General features: G+C 44.6%; 1 protein-coding gene across 8 annotated transcripts in view; it reads right to left on the bottom strand.

The window, feature by feature from the left end:
- LOC147905329 (uncharacterized) overlaps nucleotides 1-19,309 on the bottom strand; it is a 146,899-nt gene extending 127,590 nt beyond the window's left edge. For 5 of the 8 annotated variants that reach the window (XM_087401010.1, XM_087401348.1, XM_087401161.1 and 2 more), the window contains exons 1-10: nucleotides 19,189-19,309; nucleotides 18,771-19,040; nucleotides 18,604-18,684; nucleotides 17,837-17,977; nucleotides 17,489-17,599; nucleotides 16,859-16,913; nucleotides 16,667-16,763; nucleotides 7,537-7,630; nucleotides 776-913; nucleotides 389-682 (exon numbers count right to left, since the gene is read on the bottom strand). In XM_087401010.1, coding sequence (XP_087257136.1) covers nucleotides 389-682; nucleotides 776-913; nucleotides 7,537-7,630; nucleotides 16,667-16,763; nucleotides 16,859-16,913; nucleotides 17,489-17,599; nucleotides 17,837-17,977; nucleotides 18,604-18,684; nucleotides 18,771-18,935 — 1,176 coding nt within the window. In that variant the 5' untranslated portion in view covers nucleotides 18,936-19,040; nucleotides 19,189-19,309. Of the gene's footprint in view, nucleotides 1-388; nucleotides 683-775; nucleotides 914-7,536; nucleotides 7,631-16,666; nucleotides 16,764-16,858; nucleotides 16,914-17,488; nucleotides 17,600-17,836; nucleotides 17,978-18,603; nucleotides 18,685-18,770; nucleotides 19,041-19,145 lie in introns of all 8 variants that reach the window. The other 3 variants (XM_087401211.1, XM_087401266.1, XM_087401092.1) reach the window with 2 other exon arrangements.
- Nucleotides 19,310-20,751: the final 1,442 nt, after the last annotated feature.

Genomic DNA, 20,751 nt, shown 5'->3' with positions numbered 1-20,751 from the left:
ATCTTTCTTTCTTTCTTTCTGTGTGTGTGTGTGTGTGTGTGTGTGTGTGTGTGTGTAATGGACCGTTTGTCCTGTCAAAAGTTAAAACATTAAAGAACATGAACAGTAACAAACAGTATGCTTTCACGTGCTAAAAGAGAGGTGGACAATCATGTAGTGCTGGGTCATTTCTTGATCAAGATTGCATCCAAGATTAGGACAGCTCTAAGAAAACGGACTCATGCACAATTTAAAATGAAAAATTGTAGCTCTACTTGGAATTTGATGAGAGAGTTTCCGCTGAAAGTCAGAAGGATAAAAAGTAAAGGAGAAAGGCTGAATTTTCTTAGGGGATCAACCTTACCAGCACACAAAGACAAATTCAAAAATGGCACCAAATGCTACATACCTGTGAGGCACAAGCATAAAGGAAATGAAGCAGGCCCTCCTCTACAGTCGCAATATCCAGAGTAGCTGAGGCCCCGAGATCTCCTCCGTCGTCATCAAAAATTTGGAAGTCCTCCCCAAAAAGTGATGAATAGTCTGTCTGTTGAAAGGAAGAATAAGCTGTCTCAAAATTTGTCGCAGTATCATCACTACTAGACACAATCTGCCCCACAGAGGCTGATGGAACATCAGTTGCAGCAGCATTCAGCTCTACTGAAGGCACAGGTGCAGTAAGCCGGCGAAGCAGTCTGCAAACCTGAATAAAGGAAATATGTCAAGAGCACTATGCATTGCATTCTAGCTTCAAAAAAGGCAGAACATCACATTAAAATGTCACCATGGTACTTACCATCCGACAAACTATTCCAAGGGTGCTGTCCTTAAACCCAACTTTTAAAAGCAACAACACCGCCTCAGGACGAAATGCTAGCAGATGTCCAACAGATTGTTGAGATGGAACGGGACTACGAGACCTCCTTGGTGGTGCCTACATGAAAAACCCACCCCCAAAATGTATTTATATAAATTAAAATCAGGACATATCATTGAACGAAAAACAAAGGGTTAATTCAAAACTCAAGAACAACAAGCACAAAGACTAAGATGTACGACATAACCCGAATCCCTAGTATGAGGGAACACACAATGAATCTTAAAAACACATAGACGGGTTCCCAACTCCATAAACTGCTGCATTTAAAGATAACCATGTATCTCATGCACCCTTGCATTTGGGTGCATTGTGACACACTGGACTCGACTTTAACTGCATCTTGTACATCAGTAGATGTCACGGGGACATGGTGGTGATGGTGAAGTGTCCAAACTAACCGTCACTAAATTTAGCCTAGGGTGCCAAGCTAGGGGCCTTAGTTAATGCCCAAAAGGTACCTACGATTTCATATGCAATAAGTGCAACTCCTAGTGCTAATAGAGTGGTTTCAATTTCTAAGGTCATTGGTGCCATCTAACTCCCCCTAGGGGCATTAAAATCCCATGCCTCATTTTTCCATGTGTCTGTGTGTGGCCTCTCTGCTTGCCTTGTGGCACCTAGGTGTCACCCCTAGAAGCCCCTGGAAGGCCCTGGAGCCCTTTCTTTCCCTTCCTTGCTGTTTTGAGTCTTCTCCCTACCAGAGAAGCCTCATTCTGAAGATGGCAGATTTTTGCAGCCTCCGTCTTGCTGGCTGAAGTCGTTTTTCGAGCTTTCTTCGTGACAGTTCTCCTCCCCTTGGTGCTCTCTGCTGCTGGCATGCTTCCTGGACCTGGACGCCTCCATTCTGGGCCATTTTTTGAGCTTTTCTCGACTTTCTTTGTGACAAAATTATTCCTTTCTTGATTCTGAGGCCATATTCCTAGATGCCTCTCTTCCTGCTCCTGCCTGGTGCAAGGCGCACTGAAAACGGAGGTGCTGGTGGGCTGGAATCTCCATTCTGGTGGTCACAATCATGGTGGATCTGTTTCAGCTTGCTGAACCCTCTCTTTCTTGATCTCTTCTAGTGTTGGAAGTCACTCAGAGGCAGCTCCCTCCTACCAGAGTCTGCTATCTGCTGTTCAACAACAGGCTCTATCTATTGGCTGGATTCTTATCTTCTTCTTCTGCTCTGCTACCTGTCATTCTTGCTGAGATTCTGCAAGGTTGGATGCCCTGCCATTGGCCCCGAAGAGGATTGGGGCACTGGTTGTAATACTCTCTTCCTGGCGGTGTAGTGGCAAGCCTTGGGCTCAGTAATGGTTTTGATCTATGTGGATGCATTGCTTGGCATACCGTCGGGTTGTTCTACTTGTGTTATGCATGGCTATTGAAAGGAACCAAGAGAATAGCACTGGGAGTTGATCACTAGCACAGCCACGGGTTGGCATTGTACTGGGTTGCACCTACGGGTGAACTCTTGAAGGGAGTCCCTTGTATTTGAGCTAACCAGTAATTAAATAAATACCGCAAGGAGCGCCAAGTGTTGGGGCCAACAAGTGTCACTTTTCATGCGTTTGAGTAGGGGCATTCTAGCCTTGACAGTGTAGAGTGGATCATGCATGTAGCAGCTAGTTTTTTTAATTCTAGGAGCCTCAGTAGTAGGAGGTCTCACTCTCCTTTTCTTATATCCAGATTCAAGATTCCAAGACTCAAGATAGTCTCATATGCTTGTGCCTTGTCTCTGACAGACTTTGATTTTGTATGCCATTGGCAAGCTATAATGATTAATCTAGATTCTATTATCAATGATTATGCATGAATCATGATTCATCTATAAGATTCAGTATTGACTTTATGTCCTGACTCTTGATTCCTTACTCCAAAAGCAATTGCAAGATTCTAAGTTTAAGCTTTCTAATGTATAGAATAGTATGTTTGTTTATAGGTATGGTGACGTGGTGTTCCCTTCCCATTCACGTTCCCTACGATTTGGGCGTTCCCATTCCCCAGGGGGTGGACGTTCCGTTGCCGTTCATGTTCCCTAGTAACTATGGTTACAATGCCCTTTGTCGATCAAAGGCCGGTTACAGTAGAACCCTTCAGCAGGATTTTTGTCGTAAGCCGTGGCCCCATTGTGAGCCCCAGTCTGGAGACGTGTCAGGCACGATCTACGTGAGCCCTTGGGCCAATCAAAGTCCTCCGGTACCCACTGCAGAACTAGTCTAAGTAGGTAGAAGTCATCCTAGTTAGTTAGATGTCAGCTAGGGTTAGTTTAGGGCAGAAGGCCGCCTTTTGAGGGCCTTCCAGCAGCCCAAATTAAACGGCAGCTGGGTCGCCCTTGACCCGACCAAGTCAGCCAGTTGACCCGACCAGCAGGTCAGTCAACCTAGATTGCCAGTAGCACGGTCTAGTCGGCCAGTTTTGGGCCTATAAAAGTGGCTGCTCTGCCCCTTGTTTGGCATTCAGTCAGCCAACCTTCAGCCTTGTTCCATTCCCCTTGCAGCACCAATTCCAGGTCAGAACAGCAGCGGATCCTCTCCAGCAAATCGCGATCCCTGGCAGCACTAACATGCAGGAAGCAAGCGGGGTTTGGACAGCATCCAGTTGAGGTTTGAGCAGTCTGTTGCAAGCAGTCCATTTCAGTTTACAGTTCAGCACTTCATCTCTCAGCTTTCCCTCAGTTCTCAAGCCATTTCTCTCAGTTCTCTCAGTCCACATTCCTCTCAGTTCATCACTCACTCACGTAGTAATCCTACATGCCCGTGGACAATACTAGCCTCATCACTAGCCTCACACAGTATTCTACATCTACAATGCGGACAGCATTGAGGTCCTGGTTATTGATTGGAGCTGCCTCTCAGGTCATTGGGTCTGCTCTAGTGTTCATAGTGTTCTCTTCAAAGTTGCATTCTGTGCTCCCTAGAAGATTGACCTTCAAGATTAGAGCGAATTCTCCCCTATAGTGGGGGAGGGAGCCCTAAGTGGGTAAGGGACCCACTCAGTTGTCGACTCTTTATCTCTGACCCAATCGGTTGTCGACTCTTTCATCTCTCTTGGTGCATAAGTAAAGATGAACTCGCTAAAGGTTCAAAGAAGGCCTTGCTGCGATTACAAAATCATTAACCGTTGCATTTAACCCCATGGGCATGTCATGCCTTAAAAACATGGGTCTCCCATCCGGAAACTTGGCTCCTCTCCTTGATGTCATCAACTTCAAAGAGCCTCAAAGACAATAGCTCACGCTCCATGTGGATATATTCCTCTGCCACCACACTTTTGCATGGAATGCCAAGGGCGAAATCCAGTGTAACCAAAAAACACATTTCGGGGCACCGAAACGCAACGAAACGTTTCACCCAGAAATGTTTCGGCGAAACGCAAGCAACGTGGGTGTCTTAGGAAAACCGCCCTGATTTTCGACGCTCTATTTTGCATTGTTTTGGCTGCTGATTTGCTGCTCCTGCTCCATGTTTAGCTTGCAATACACTTGTAAATATTTATTAAGTATATATAGTTTATGAAAAGCTATAATTTCTACCACGCTTCAAGGCGAAACGCCTATCAAAATCTAGAAACGTTTCTTGTGACACTAGTATTGTCGGAGACGAACCTGAATCTTTCTTCTTCTTTCCACCCCTAGACTTATGGTCAAAGTGAGGTAGCAAATTCAACCGTGTTAGATCTTTTGAAATGCTATGTGGCTGATCAGAAATCAGATTGGGAAAAGTACCTTCCGCTAGTGGACTTTGCATACAATAATACAGTTCATAGCTCCACAGGTCAAGCCCCATTTGATGTCATATATGAAAAGGTCGTTCTGCCACCAATCCTGAGGACTAAAAATGAAATATTTGTAGCTGAGCAATATGTTAGAGAGCTCCAAACAGCATTCGGCCAAGTGAGGGCAGCAATAGAAAGATCCCAGGAGAAGCATAAGAAAGTTGCACATAAGCACAGACGACAGCTAGACCTCAAACGAGGAGATTGGGTGTTTTTAAAGTTTGATATAGCCAAGCTTCGCAAGCTTGAGGGCAAGGAGAAAGTGTATGCCAAGCTGTCTACCAGGTACTATGGCCCCTTCCGAGTCACACATGAAATCAATGAGGTAGCTTATAGATTGGAATTGCCAAAGCATTAGAAGGTTCACAATGCATTTCATGTGAGTCTTTTAAAGAAATATCAAGGGCAGGAGGCTACAGACCTATATTGGAAGATCCACCAAAGTGGATGAGTTGGAGGAGATCCTCCAAATAGAGTAGATTGTATATCATACGGAGCAATGACTTCGGTCAATGAGGATTGACTTCGGTCAAGGAGTCTTGATTTTGGCCAAGGAGGGTTGACTTCGGTCAACCAGAGCATTTGTTCTGACTATGGTCAATGAGAGATTTGTTTAGGGTTAAATATTTGGACCTCATTCAAGGTTTTTAACCACGGTCAAAGAGGATTGACCTTGACCAACCAGAGTATTTCGTTTTGTATGCACCGGTTTGCTTGGTGGGGACGCCCACAGAGACTAGGATTACTCTAGAGAATTCTATTTGCATGCAAGAGTTAACAATTAATGGGTGCCATGGTTGTGTGCTACAATTAATTGTCGCAGGTACAAGAGAGTACTAAACTGCCGTATTTTTAAGGGGCTAAGGCTATTTACCAAGAGGGGATCTACCTTGGAGATCTACCTTGGAGACCAGAGCACACTCTATTGAGATCTGACCTATCACAACTTTCCTCAAGGGAGACGGACAGAGATGAGGGGTCACTCCGGACATAGCTCAACGGGTTCAGATGTCGAGGAGGCCGCACCCCCAGCCACAACATGAGACAACCTGACAGACAAATATATCTCCATAGCTCACTGGAGAGCCACCACAATGCCGGGCTTCGACTTCTGAGTCCCAGCTCTCAGCTTGCGTCAATCTGTATTATTTGTTATTGATTTTGCTTGAGCTTTTGAGCTCATTAGATCAGTATAGATTAATAGTTAGCAAGGGCCCTATCGCGCCCTTTGCTCAAGCTCATTGAGGCATGTATGAGTTTTTCTTTTTATGCACTTTGTCCCATAGGCCCTCGAGACCTCCAGCAGTGCCCGTTAATACATACTTCTGTCTTTTCTCTCTCTAACTAGGACATTCTTGGATGATGATCTCAATGCTCACACTCCTACAACAAGAACACCATAGGGAGGGGATAGTAAAAGTGATGGCAGCAAGGCTCGAAGGGAAATGGGCTGCATATAGAGATGGTAAGGTGATCATCCGGGAGCGAATTGAAAGGGCAAAAAGAGAGGAAAGGGAAGAAGGGCAAGTGGACAGCACATGATAGTGTCGGGGCCCTAGAGATGAGACCACAAAATAGACTACATATGGCTGTATGTAATTGTCATGGTACCCTGGTCTGACCGAGGGGGTTGGGGTTTCTCACAAACATACACCGACAGATATGTGATATTTTACATTGAGACCCATGAGATCCCGGAGAGGGAACTCCCCACAGTGACATAGTACACATGGGAGTCGGCCCATAGGAGGGAGATGCACAGAGAGAGTGGAATACGATGCTCGGGAGGAGTGGCAGTCCTTTTTAGATCAGACCTGAGACCTTTCATATCTGTGATGCGGAAGGAGGAACACGCACGCCACATGTCGATGCAAGTTCAGCTACTTGACACATGACGAAGAGAGGTGGGAAAGGGGGGGGACATGACAAGGTGGGAGGAGGCAGGGAAAGCATTAGCAACCAAAGTTTCAACACATATAAGCACTGTAATTTAAACAAAAATGGTCAACTTTGTTGATCGCCAAAGGAGGAACATTGACCCAAAAAAGAGAGCTTGCAAGTTGTGTACAAAGGCAAACTTTCAAGATAAAGCTTCCATGCTGGTCTATTGTGGTTAAATGCTTGTAGGAACAAAGTCCAACATAGATGACTTACCAACCTCTTAACCTCTTACCAACATAGTTGACTTATAAGAAACATAACAAATCTTACAAATTAAGAATAAGAAGAAAAAGAAAAACCAAAGAGAAAGTGGACTAAGAGCCTTAAATAAAATTACCGTGAAAATAGACTTCCTCTCCCGTGCATCAATGAAAAGATGAAAAAGCAAAATTGTGCCTGCGTGTGTGGGTGTGCGCGTGCGTCTCTATGTGTGTCTAGGTGCGCACATGCGTCTCTATGCGCATGAGCACACGTGCACTTGTGCAAGTGCATGTGTGTGTGTGTGTGCGTGCGTGCATGTGTGTGTGTGCGCGCGCGCGCGTGTGTGTGTGTGTGTTGGTTGGGGGGGGGGGGGGGGGGGATGGGGGGGGTGAGAACAAATTATGAAAGACATCGTATAGGGGGACTATAAGTGTCAAGCATGCCTCTACCATCTATAGCTAGCTTAAGGAAAATGCTTAAGTACCACTAGAGTACAATGCTGATAAAGGCTCCATTAAACATAGGAAAGACTAGCGAATCAAGAACATGTTAATAGGTGTACAATGTAAGGAATCAAAGATAGGAATTAACTAGCATTAAACATAGGAAACACTAGCACATCAAGAACGCGTTAATAGGTATACAATGTAAGGAATCAAAGATAGGAATCAACGCCCTACAAAAGTGGGCAGAAATCTACATGAAAAGAGCAACAGGCAATCACCAATTGCCACTCTTTTCAGAGATCTTCGTTTATATTGTGAGGTAGATGTTACCTGGAAATTGGAAGACACTGTGAATACTGAAGCATGGTTACTTTTTGAGAGTTCAAGATCAATGCCACCTGACGATGCACTCTTGACCCTTTCCCTACAAAATAAAAGCGATGAATTTATTGGACCTCTCTCGAGTGAAAATTTAGATAGGGCATGTTTGACAAAGCTTATTGTTATTAGCTCCGTCAAACTACACTCGAATAAGATCTAAATCTCAATATGAATATACAATAAATGACAAAGAATTCAATTGAACCCACGAAACATGGTATAAAGAAAATGCTAAATGGAATTATAGTGTGTGAGAGTCATCTTTTTTCACCGAGATGTGGTGCATCTTCTATAACGCTGGTGAGATGTCCTAAGCATCTGCATCATTTGTTCACTGTCCCATTCTTTTTTTAAACCCTGCCTTAAATTGTTTTCTTAAGCATCATGTCTACAATGCCAACCACATAATGGTATACCTCCCTGATAAGAAATGACATCCCAATCTTGCACTTGGATATAAGAAAGACAAAAAAGTCAACTTTCTACGTTGAGCCCTTGATCATGAAGTCTCCATCTCACAATACCAAAAGATTACATCAAGAGAAAATCTCCGTGTAGGACAAATATACATCATGATCCATGTAGTGAGTTTGCAGACAATCGAAAAGCAATTGCTGCAAAGAACAACGGAAGAAAACAAAAGTAGAAAGAAATGGATCACCAAAGGCTCTGATTTCTATCTTTTGAGAGAGTCCAGAGTCCAGAGTGCCCAGTAGCGAACTCACGTAAAGAACAACTCAAAATCCGGCCGTCGAGGATAGATCCCAAACAACCACTAACCAGTTTGTTGAGATTATGTTTCAGCTTATTGAGCAGGTTATTATGAAGAGATTTCATCAGCTTGGTATTCAAAAGAGGATTCTGAGCATGAAGAGATATTGAAGAGGCACTGCAGTGGTACTTCTACATTATGAATATTCAGCATCAAGAGGAACCAGAACTTGAAGATGAGATCTAAGTTTAGATTCAGACGAGATAGGGTGCTACCAAGAGAATACTATTTGCAGAGGAGATGAAAATGCAGAAGTAAAAGAGAAAAGCGTACACAAGAGAAAGACACAAGAGAGGATCTAGAAGATGATTTCTGCCCATTCAAGCAGGAGGGAGTGTCATGATAAGAGAAATCACTAACCCGTGATTAGTAGACATTAAAACATTATTATATATTATACGCCAATGGTGTAACATGTATTTGCAGTAATGGACACCGACCAAATTGTTATGGCAGTGTATCATCTCAGTAGATTGAACTAGTTGAGCTGGAGCCACTACTTCGCCCATTCATTAGAGGGCCAATTGGCATTCAAATTCTGCATGCATTGCACACATTTTCATTCTTAAGAAGTTCGAATCTTCACATTGACAAGAAAGGGTTCATAATTGATGGGGAACCTAGCTACCTCATGAGGCATTGTTTAAACGTCAGCCCCTTCAGTAGTACCCGAAGGTCAAGGATCAATTGGTTGGGTGCAATGGAACACTGACTCAACCAAATCTTTCGGAGCATGGACTGGTGTCATCCTGCTTCAACATGTATCCACTTGCTTGGTACTATTTCTTTTTGTTTTTCAAAAGTATGCTTATTAAGAAATGAAATGTTTTCCTACTGTTCAGTTACGGACAATGGGGACTAGGTCTAGCATTTGAGGGTGGACCCCCTTGCTTGGGGTTATGGGCATTAGTGACCCACAAGAGTGATGGCCTCTCTTTGAGAGGGACATCTGGAAACCACACCCCACCTGAGTACCCAAACATGGGACCAATCAAATGCACAAATTGCATACTGATCTAGGAACCATTCAAGAGAATGTTCCCTGAGCTTTGGGTGTGGGCCTGGCAGCATGCCAAGAGTAATGGAGATACAAGATAAAACGACAAACAAATGAGCTCAGTATGGCTCAAATATGACCTTAGAGTACGTCAATAGATAGTCCAAGCTGTTCGGAACCCGTGGGTGCGATCAGAATTTGAATTCTGACAACTTTGAAATTTTAGGGTTTTTGGGAGTGACACGTGGCAGCTGACACGTGGCAGACTGCCACGTGGAATCTGAGCTGGCAGGTCAATCCACCTGTCCCAGACATGTGGCAGCATGCATGGCAAGTGGCAGGGCATGCACGCCAAGTGTCTGGCCCCAAATCTGGTAGATTTGGGACAGGTTGTGGGCTGTCCTCTTTGGGACTGCAGCCCACCAAAAATCTGGGACAAGTGACCACCTTCCACTCTAAGCCTTGGGGGGGGGGGGGGGCTGAGCCTATAAAAGAAGGCCTCTCCCCTTCATTCCCTACATGAAAAATTCGTCACTTTTCTTCTCTCTCCTTTTGGTTGATGCAGCACAACCTCTCCAGCTCCTAGGGTGCAGCCAGCTTCTCCCCAAGCCATTCTCTCACCTCAGCAGCACTTTCTCTCTCTACAGCAGCACATTCTCTCTCTACAGTTCCAGCCCTTCCTCTCCAGAAATCTGCCCCCTCTCAGCTCTTCTGCAACAGCAGCAGCATCCTCTCTCCTTCTCCTAGCCTGGAGCAGCCACAGCCCCTTTCTCTCTCCTGCTGCAGTCTTTCTCTCTCTACTGCAGAATTTCTCTCTCTACTGTTCCAGCCCATTCCCGTTGCAGAAATCTGCCTTTCTGTGCACCTTTGGAACAGCAGCAGCTCCTCTCTTACATCCCCTCCCTTGGGATCAGCATTGGCACTCTCTCTCTACAGCTATCACTCCATAAAGGCTTTCTCTCTCTAGCCTACAGGCTGTTTTTCTAAGCTGTTTTCATTCCAGCCCCATTTCCACACTCTCCTCACCCAAGGTAGCTTCAGAGGCATCAAGGACTTCATCTACAAAAGGGTCAAGTCACGAGGGAGCCTGTATTATCAAGTTTATCTCATTTACAACACTATTTCATGTTGTTTCTACTATCTTTCTAGAAAGTAGTGCTTGCCTCTAATGTTGGATGTAAGTGGTGATTGTTGCACGCTTCTTCCTTGTGGATTGGGCAAGCCAAGAGTTGAAACCTGAGCTTGGAGTCCTCCTTTTTGTTGTCTACCTTGTACATATGCTCTTGAGTCTTGTATCTAGGTCCTAGGTTTTCACTGAGTTCATCAGTTTGGAAGGTGCATTGCACCTTGGTCTTGTATCTCCATTTTCAAGAATAAAGTGAGCCTAGATAAGGGAGGGGGGCCGTCTTGGCCCCTCAATCATATTGCAATTTCCAATGATGTCACTTTGTGTTTAAGCTGTATAAGTCTTAATTCCAGCTTAATTACAAACTCTTAAGTTCAAGTATATGTGTTTGGCAACTCGCAATCATTTCATTTAAACGCCTCTGCAAAATCCGTTGTCTGAATTGATAGAAAGCACCGAGTAGTTTACATTGGTATCAAAGCTTAGGCAATGGTCATGTACTCTGTGCTTTCTCTTGTTGAGTCTCTCCTTCATTGAGTCATCTTGTCATCATGGCAGCCCATGGACCTGACCCTCCTCCTAACCTGCATGAGTTGAGTGCTCTCTTGTCAAACATCGCTCAACAGGTTCAAGTGCTGGAAAACAACCAAGCAGAAACTCATGACATAGGGCCCCAAATCCCAAGGAAGAGGCCGTGCGGACAACACCAACTCCAACAAAGAGGGAAGATCATCCTCTTCTTCCCCTCCTCGAGGTAGATGGCGTCATCGGAGTGCATCTCCTTCGAGACGTCCACGGAGACGAAGGTATGCAAAGCATAAGGTACCTCTTGGAGATAAGCTCTTCAAGTTTACCAAGTACAAGGGAGAGGACAAGCCCGAGGTCTTGCTAGCCTGGATCCGAGACCTCGAGTATTTCTTTGAGGGGGACAAGTACGAAGACAAGGCGAAGATCCAGTTTGCCGTCCTACACATGCAAGACCGTGCTTCACTCTGGTGGGCAGCTATGGTCAACACTGGACAACAAGCCCACACTTGGAAGCGCTTCAAGAAGAACTTGATGAGGCACTTCCTGCCTAAGGAGTTTAAGAGAGATACAATGGTACAGTGGGACATCCTCCGCCAACGCCAAGAAGAGAAAGTCAGTAAGTATGTTGATCGTTTTTGGGATACTTTGTTAAAAGTTCAAGCATTCAGTAGGAAGGATAAAAAAAAGCAGCAAACGAAGTTCTTTGCTGGCCTACGGTATGTCATTCAGCATGAGGTGGACATTGCCGTCCTGCACATGCAAGACCGTGCTTCACTCTGGTGGGCAGCTATGGTCAACACTGGACAGCAAGCCCACACTTGGAAGCGCTTCAAGAAGAACTTGATGAGGCACTTCCTGCCTAAGGAGTTTAAGAGAGATACAATGGTACAATGGGACATCCTCCGCCAACGCCAAGAAGAGAAAGTCAATGAGTATGTTGATCGTTTTTGGGATAATTTGTTAAAAGTTCAAGCATTCAGTAGGAAGGATAAAAAAGAGCAACAAAGGAAGTTCTTTGCTAGCCTACGGTATGTCGTTCAGCATGAGGTGGACATTGCCACTCCTACTTCTCTCGAAGACACCATCAACATCGCCTTGAAGGTGGAGAAGAAACAGTCTTTCTCCAACAAGCGGAACGGCAGCAGCAACAAGCAGAAGTCCCAGGGAACCTCTTCCAAGGAACAAAAGGGTAAGGAGACAGCAAAGGACGCACCAAAAGAGCAAAAGTCAGCCAGCCAGCCTCCTTCGAAGAAAGCAGCGCGCACTTTCAGCTCATTGTCTCCACAACAGAAGCAAAAGTATTAATCCGAAGGGCGGTGTTTCAAGTGTGGCGAGCGAGGCCACAACTTCTACGAATGCCCTCAAGCTGCCAAAAACAACAGCAACAAAGAAGCAGCCCCCAAAAAGCCAGTTTTGGTAGTTAACAAGGTGGAAGCACCTCCAGAAAAGGGAGCTGTAAACGACACCCATAGTTTGTTGAAAACATGGGGTCAAGTAAAGGATCAATCCGCTTTGTTTTTGTTCCATAGTGGAGCTACTCACAACTTTATTTCTCATGAGATGGCACAGAACTTGGGGATGGCCCCAGAGGATAAAGGAGAAGCCTTGGAGGCAACTACAGCCTTCAAAACCCAAGAAGAGAAGGTGTACCCCATCATCGGCAAGCTTCGGGTACACATCTAGGGGTACTTGGATCATCTACCCTTCATGGTGGCACCACTTCAAGGTTCAGATGTAATTCTCGACATGCCCTGGCATAAGCAAGTCAACCCCCAAATCAATTATGTGAAGAATATTCTAACCCTCCAATATAAGGGTAGAGATGTGAGCATTACAGCGGGAGTTTTAGGAAACACCATTCCTATGGTAAGTCATGCACGATCTCCCAATTTGCTTAAGAAAGGAGTATGTTATTTTCTAGTGTTTGTACACGATAAGCAACCAAGTGAAGAAAAGTCGGATCCTCTCACTAAGCACGCACACAAATACACACACATGCATACATGCACATGTATGCATCAAGCATGAATGCTCTCGTGCACACATGCGCATGCACTCATGCACGCACACACACACATGCATACATGCACATGTATGCATCAAGCATGAATGCTCTCGTACACACATGTGCACGCACTCGTGCACGCACACGCACACGCACACAACAAAGAGTTAGCATTCTACCATCATTGCGTTTATTTGACCTATAGATGTCATAGATGTTGCACTATCACGATTCAATGCTATTCCAACTATGACCTCGGCTAGAATAATCAATTTAAAGCATAATTTTCATCCAATATAGCCACACCTCACCACTAATCTTGGCATTGGGCTACACATGTCATGGGATGAAACCTTCATTGGGGAACCACCTCAAGAGCCCACACTGGACGATGCACCTGAAGTAAGGACACTGAGATCTTGTTGATCCCAGAGCAAATTATTCTGCATAACCTCACTACGGGACGTCGAGGCACGACTCGCAAGATGTACCTTATGAAGTTCAGAGGGCTCCCATCCACCGATGCCCAATAGGTGGACAGAGCTACATTTCAGGAGTGTCCTGAAGTCTGGCCCCAAATCTGGTAGATTTGGGGCAGGTTGTGGGCTGTCCTCTTTGGGACTGCAGCCCACCAAAAATCTGGGAGAAGTGTCCACCTTCCACTCTAAGCCTGGGGGGGGGGGCTGAGCCTATGAAAGAAGGCCTCTCTACATGAAAAATTCGTCACTTTTCTTCTCTCTCCTTTTGGTTGATGCAGCACAACCTCTCCAACTCCTTGGGTGCAGCCAGCTTCTCCCCAGGCCATTCTCTCACCTCAGCAGCACTTTCTCTCTCTACAGCAGCACATTCTCTCTCTACAGTTCCAACCCTTCCTCTCCAGAAATCTGCCCCCTCTCAGCTCTTCTGCAACAGCAGCAGCATCCTCTCTCCTTCTCCTAGCCTGGAGCAGCCACAGCCCCTTTCTCTCTCCTGCTGCAGTCTTTCTCTCTCTACTGCAGAATTTCTCTCTCTACTGTTCCAGCCCATTCCCCTTGCAGAAATCTGCCTTTCTGTGCACCTTTGGAACAGCAGCAGCTCCTCTCTTACATCCCCTCCCTTGGGATCAGCATTGGCACTCTCTCTCTACAGCTATCACTCCATAAAGGCTTTATCTCTCTAGCCTACAGGCTGTTTTTCTAAGCTGTTTTCATTCCTGCCCCATTTCCACACTCTCCTCACCCAAGGTAGCTTCAGAGGCATCAAGGACTTCATCTACAAAAGGGTCAAGTCACGAAGGGAGCCTGTATTGTCAAGTTTATCTCATTTACAACACTATTTCATGTTGTTTCTACTATCTTTCTAGAAACTAGTGCTTGCCTCTAATGTTGGATGTAAGTGGTGATTGTTGCAGGCTTCTTCCTTGTGGATTGGGCAAGCCAAGAGTTGAAACCTAAGCTTGGAGTCCTCCTTTTTGTTGTCTACCTTGTACATATGCTCTTGAGTCTTGTATCTAGGTCCTAGGTTTTCACTGAGTTCATCAGTTGGAAGGTGCATTGCACCTTGGTCTTGTATCTCCATTTTCAAGAATAAAGTGAGCCTGGATAAAGGGGGGAGCCGTCTTGGCCCCTCAATCATATTGCGATTTCCAATTATGTCACTTTGTGTTTAAGCTGTATAAGTCTTAATTCCAGCTTAATTGCAAACTCTTAAGTTCAAGTATATGTGTTTGGCAACTCGCAATCATTTCATTTAAACACCTCTGCAAAATCCGTTGTCTGAATTGATAGAAAACACCGAGAAGTTTACAACTGGTCTCACCACCAAGGCAGAGGCACGTGCACGAGTCCTGTCTTGCCTAAGGGGGACAAGGACGTGGATGCTAGAGATAGATTGCACCATCCCTAAGCCTTGGAGGGACAAGGTACCCAAAGCCTCAGCTCCCCCGCACTAGTATGGAGAGTTCTCTACGACAGGGGGACTTTGAGGATTCAGTATTTGCACCGAGCCCCAAGATCCTTCTGCCCCACGGAGTACAGAGTGGGGAAGGAAAATCTTTTTCAACCAGCAAAGATGGGGACCCAGGGATGGATGCATCCCTGGACTTGCATGAGTGGCAGAGGATCTTAGTAATGGGTTGGTTGGGCAAGGTCTAGACCAATGACCCAGCACCGATCACTTTGGGTCAGGACGGGTCGCAGTGGCACCTCTAGCTGTGGGAGGGTTGGCCACTTCGAGAGGTGGAGTGGGCTCTGGGTGAGTGGTTTTGGCCTTCCAAAGTAGGACACTCAAAGAGATGTATTAAGGTGCCCTTCTTCTCATACACGACACGCAGAGGTTGTTGCCTTCAGCAGGAGGCGGCTGCCTAATTGAGCAACAGGTGCCCCAAGAGGTCATTTTCAGATTTTGGTTGCATTTGTGGACCAGGGGTTTGCCCATCATCCCTTGGCAAATGCACATAGATGGAAAGTGCCACCAATTCACAAAGAGTGATCTTGAGACGATTCCACAATGTCTATGGAGCTGCCCCACAACACAAAGGATTTGGCAGGAGTCCCTCAAGATCATGGCTAGGACGCAAAGGATGCAGCATGACTTCACTTGGGGATGGCAGCTTGGCTGACAGAGGAGGTCATGCCGTCTCCATTGATGTGGTCACACCAGGTTACAAGATCCATGGACGGCGGGTCTTCTGAATCGAGGTTCAAGACGCAACTCCTCAATCCTGGTTCTTCGCAAGAGGACAGTGTGGCATCATTGCTTGGAACGTCTAGGTCACCCATTGCATCTTGGTGATGGGGGGCCACCATTACCTCTCAGCAACCATCCTTGTTGCCACCTGGCAAGATATTACCCAGCGCGCCATATGGGAGCGCGTCGGACGACCACGGAGAGGGGGGCACGTTTCTACAAGGCTTGTCCTGCAAGTGTCTTCTATGCATTCACAGAGAGAGGCATTCGCTGGATGTATAGTCCCCCACCCTAGTTGTTGGTTCTTTTTTCAAAGATTCCATAGGCCAGCTGGGTTCTCTCAAAACAAGCTCGTGACAGCCAGCGTTCCCTCTGTTTTCTTCCATGATCAGCGCCACACAGATTGTTTGATTTGTATGATTGGTTTTTTAAAAGCATCAATAGAAAGTTATTTTCTCTATTTTCGAGGGGCACGCGGAGGGACGGGGGGCAGGCGGGAGAAGGGGGTGGGGGGGGGGGGGGGTGTTATCCCTCTAAAATCCAGATCTTTGTTTCTCTCAGGTTTAGTCCCTCTAAAATCCAGATCTTCATTTTTTCTCAACCTGTTGGCTTGCCAGAACATTTTACTGCAGGGGAGAAAGCAGGCAAAAGAGACTAACAAATGCAAGGAAATTAAAGAAAAGGGCAGGCTTTGTGTCTGACAAAAACCCACGCACAATACCCATTTCCCCAATTATTACTGGCTAAGCATCCACCTCAACAGAACTAAATGCCCTGCCTGCCCAAGGGCTTCTAATGAGCTTACCAATTGGGCTACCACCTGACTGGCAAAAGAATTTTAAAAAATCTTTTTCAGCAGTACACACACAATGCTGCCTTATGTTTTCTCTCATTACATAAGCACCCTTTTGCAAACAAGTATACTGCAGAAATGGCGGCTACATTTCAGAAAAAAGATAGCAAAAGATATCAATGTGCGCTTACCTTTCATCTACAACCAACAGAATCGGATAGAAGGGTCCAGAAAGCATGGCCAGAAATTTGAGATTGGATTCCATGCCCTCAACATTGGCAGCCAGATCTCCCTGTCAAAAAAAAAAATCCAAAAGCACAACCCATCAGGAACTCAACAAATGCCATTACTTTGACTTTACAAGTGGTAAGGAAAGTTAGGACATGCCTCTAAATGCGGAAGAAAAGGTGACAATCGTGTTGTAATATCCCGAAGTAGCTGCAGTCAGACACGCAAGTGCTATTAGATATGCATTTCCTCTGCTCAAAGCTGGAATAAAATGACTCTTGTATGAGTAAAATCCCATAAGCTTTTTACTTTCTTTTACTTCCACCTTGGCAAATTAGCAGACCTTATGTTTTATCTTACTTTATGATATACCTTTATTACAGCACCTTTCAGGAAACTGGCAGCCATGCTTTGTTTATTATTTCCACATAATATACTTCAGCATGGGTATCATTCTTGGTCGTTTTATAAATCCTTCCTTAAAGTCTTCCCTCGTTTATCTTTAACCTTATGACTTTAATACCTCGTCTACAGATATGCATAAAGACAAAGTTGAAAGCCCAATTGCATGCATAATGAATAAGTCCAGATCCCAACTGCATGGCCCTTCAAAAGTTCATGCAGGCAGGTTGGGTTTCCACCACAGCCACTGCAAACTAGGATACCCCCTGAGCCCCTCAGTTGAAAAACATATAACAGCAACATTGTTCTAACTCAAATGCTATTAAGGTCTACGAGACCTGATGATAATCCACGCTTAACAAAAAAAAATACTGCAGTCCAACCTGAAGATATAGGTCTTGAGTATCTTGCTTGTAAGACGTGATCTGTGGCAGTAGGTGATCCACAAGAGGTTGGAACTCAGGCTCAAGCCCTGGCATAGAAATGCCAATCAGCTGCATCAGAAAACAAACCTGTAAGCAGGAAATTGTGATAACTATTTCCATGGAGCTCTCCTAGGTCATATATATTTATAGACCAAAAGAACCATTTTGGTCCTCATTCTATCATCGAGTTGCAGAGACAGAGCAAATCTTTTGAATTTGGTTTTTCATCAATGTCATTCTGGAAGAAAACCAATAACAAATGTATGGCTCAGAAAACCAAAAAGAAGTGTATGGCTCAGGAAATACCTGTATATAAAATATTGCTATAGGATTTCCGCGTAAACAGGAAATTCTCACATATCGACAAGGTGCATAATTAGTACCATACTGAAACTCTCTCCGAGGTGCTTCACACCGGGGTCTAACCTTGAGGAATGTATCAGGCTGCTGAGAACAGAATCAACAGTGTCAGCACTTACTTATTTTCAACCCCGGCACCTGTATATGTATCTGAGAACTTAAACCTAAATATTAATGAATTTTGCATCAACATTGCATCTCGAACAGGTCATGATGTTCTAAAATTAGTGTGAAGTCAAAACTGGAATGATCGTAAGCTTAGATGGATCCAAGGTCTGCAGGTTAACCTAAGGCAAAAATACAATTTTGAGCATCAATAATTTTGCAATTCCTAATTCCTGAGTGATGGGAACAGAGTTTCCAAAGGCTAATCAGATCCGGGCTTACTTTCAACTCTTCAGAACAAACCCTATTTTCAGCTAAGCCTTCCATCGTTACATTTCTAGCATATAAGCTATCCTATAATACAATGACAATCCCATTCCATTTGAATCTTTTGCAATATAGCGTTTGGGTGAATGGAGAGACATATTGTGTATGCATTTTGGGTAAAGCATCTACGAAATTAAAGACACATTGTATATGCATCATCCTAATTGCAATAAACCTACTGACAGTCGTGCTTGCTTTGTGACTCTTAGCACATGGCGGTTGAAGCTCTTCATTAAAGCAAATATCAAATCAAGCATATGTGAAGGGAGAGAAAACAGCACCTTATACCGCAAGCTCACCGAAATCTCCCACTCGAGGACAGACTTGTTATGTATGCGAATCTGATGTAGCAAACAAGGTTCCTGACGCCATAGGGCTATATTAGCAACGGTACTTAAAGTCTAAAGCCGACACATCAACAATGACGAGAGAGCTGCGATTATGGCACCTCCAATTCGAGGAGCAACCATTCTTTGGTGTTGGTAGAAGTGGACCAGTGATTTCTGAGGTCTGTATCAAGGACGTGAACTGCTTTATGCGGCTGCGATTCCTTTGAACTTGCACGTACTTTGAATGGTAAAATTTTAAGTTTGGGGTCCAGCTCAACTTCCATTGTCTCTCAGGCACGAATCAAAAAATCCAAAAAGTCTGTAGCCGAATGGTCGATAGTGGAGCTAACATGTGACCTTTAAGTTGAAGGATTCCGGTGAATTCAGACCTGAGAAAACGGAAACTGGAATATTCAGAAATGGCGGCTCAGGAAAATCAGGATTGGGGAACTGAACAACACAGGAGGGAGGTGTTTCCACAAGGTGATTTTTACAGTCTATTGTTAGCTCATATATTCAGGGCCTTGGTGGTATTACAGTCTACGTCCTCCCGCCCATGAGGTATTCAGGGCCTTGGTGGGTATTCCTCGTCACCTTCTAATCACCTTCATCTCGGATCCTTATTAACATTCTTTTCAAGCTGGATGGTAAACAGTGTGCAAAGTCTCTACCCCTTGTTAGCACTGCCTGCAGCACTCCTTAAACTTTTCTTAAAAAGTGTCAAAAAAAAAACAGTGTGCAAAGTAAGGTAAACTACTTTCGGATCTTATATTAAGTCTCCTTCCTTGGGCAAATATGCATTGCACTTTTAAATTCATCTCTCCCCCTTGTGGTTGGTCTCTAGAGCAGAGTGCATGCATTTTACTTCTTATTGGTACACATAGCTCCCCAAGTGCACATTCATAGATTATTGGAGGTGACCTCGACATGGTGGAGTTGCCTTCAGATAAGAAAGGGGAAAGGGAAGGTGACATCCACGCTCTTGAGAGAGCAACTTTTTCTAGAGAGTAGCATCCACTCTCTTGAGAGAGCACATTCATAGACTATTGAATGTGACTTCGACATGGTGGAGTTGCCTTGGGATAAGAAAGGGGAAACGGAAAGTGACATCCAGTTTAATTCTTGGATAGATGATGCTTTTCACACTCTGCCTCACTCACCCCTATTTTCAAGGTTAAATAGGAGACGCCAGATAACCATCCATGCTATGGATCGACAATTTTTATATTGATGATTGGACATTAGATAGAGGTGATTTTGTTTGTATTTCATGAGGGTTTCCACCTCAAATCACTTTTCCAATGGTTTTGACAGTTTGTGAGCCTCACTTGAGAGCCTAAACTGCCAGTATCGAGATTATGAAAACTTTGTATGTAGACGAGGGCCTTATAGAGGCAATGTTATAGATTTGGGTCTCTCATATGCAAGGCAGAGTGCCATCATATGCGAGGTTGGCCTTCGATGGCAGTTAGTAGTCCTATAGACAGAAGACCAAAAGCAACCTACATAATCCTTGGTTCATTCGCGCCTTACTGTAACAAGGGCACATCACTAGATTCTTTGGATCAGTAACAAAGTATGCCTTTTATGCACATAAGTCGTTTTGTGGGAGGAAGAGTCATTAAGCACTTCTTCTCTACTCTTTGCCGAAGACATGGTAGAGAAAGTGGAGTCTCATTTACTTAACTCTGATGGGATTTTATAGTTAGATCTTGATGCCATCGTATGTATTGCTTTTGATTTTTACACCTTCCTTCCTTTTGCAGATTGTAAAATGCCTACAACATGATGCCAAAGATAAAATTTGGCAAATTCTTCCAACATTGCCATCGTATGTATTGCTTTTGACTTTTACACCTTCCTTCCTTTTGTAGATTGTGACATGCCTACAACATGATGCCAAACATGAAATTTGGCAAACTCTTCCAACATTGGTGAAACCAGGTACAAGAGTGTTGATGCACCTTTTACCAATCTAAAATTCAAGATTGCACATTTTGCCCTTCAGAAGGACAAGTGTCCAAGCTTATATGGATTGACACTCTCCTCTGAATATGATTGGAGACCATGTTACTTCAGCCCTGCAGGATGTTTGAGACT

Source organism: Dipteris shenzhenensis, chromosome 1 (genome assembly GCF_047967505.1).
Source record: "Dipteris shenzhenensis isolate YYH24624 ecotype China chromosome 1, Dip_SZ_1.0, whole genome shotgun sequence".
Taxonomy (NCBI): Eukaryota; Viridiplantae; Streptophyta; class Polypodiopsida; order Gleicheniales; family Dipteridaceae; genus Dipteris; species Dipteris shenzhenensis.
This window is presented reverse-complemented; position numbering and strand designations above follow the sequence as displayed.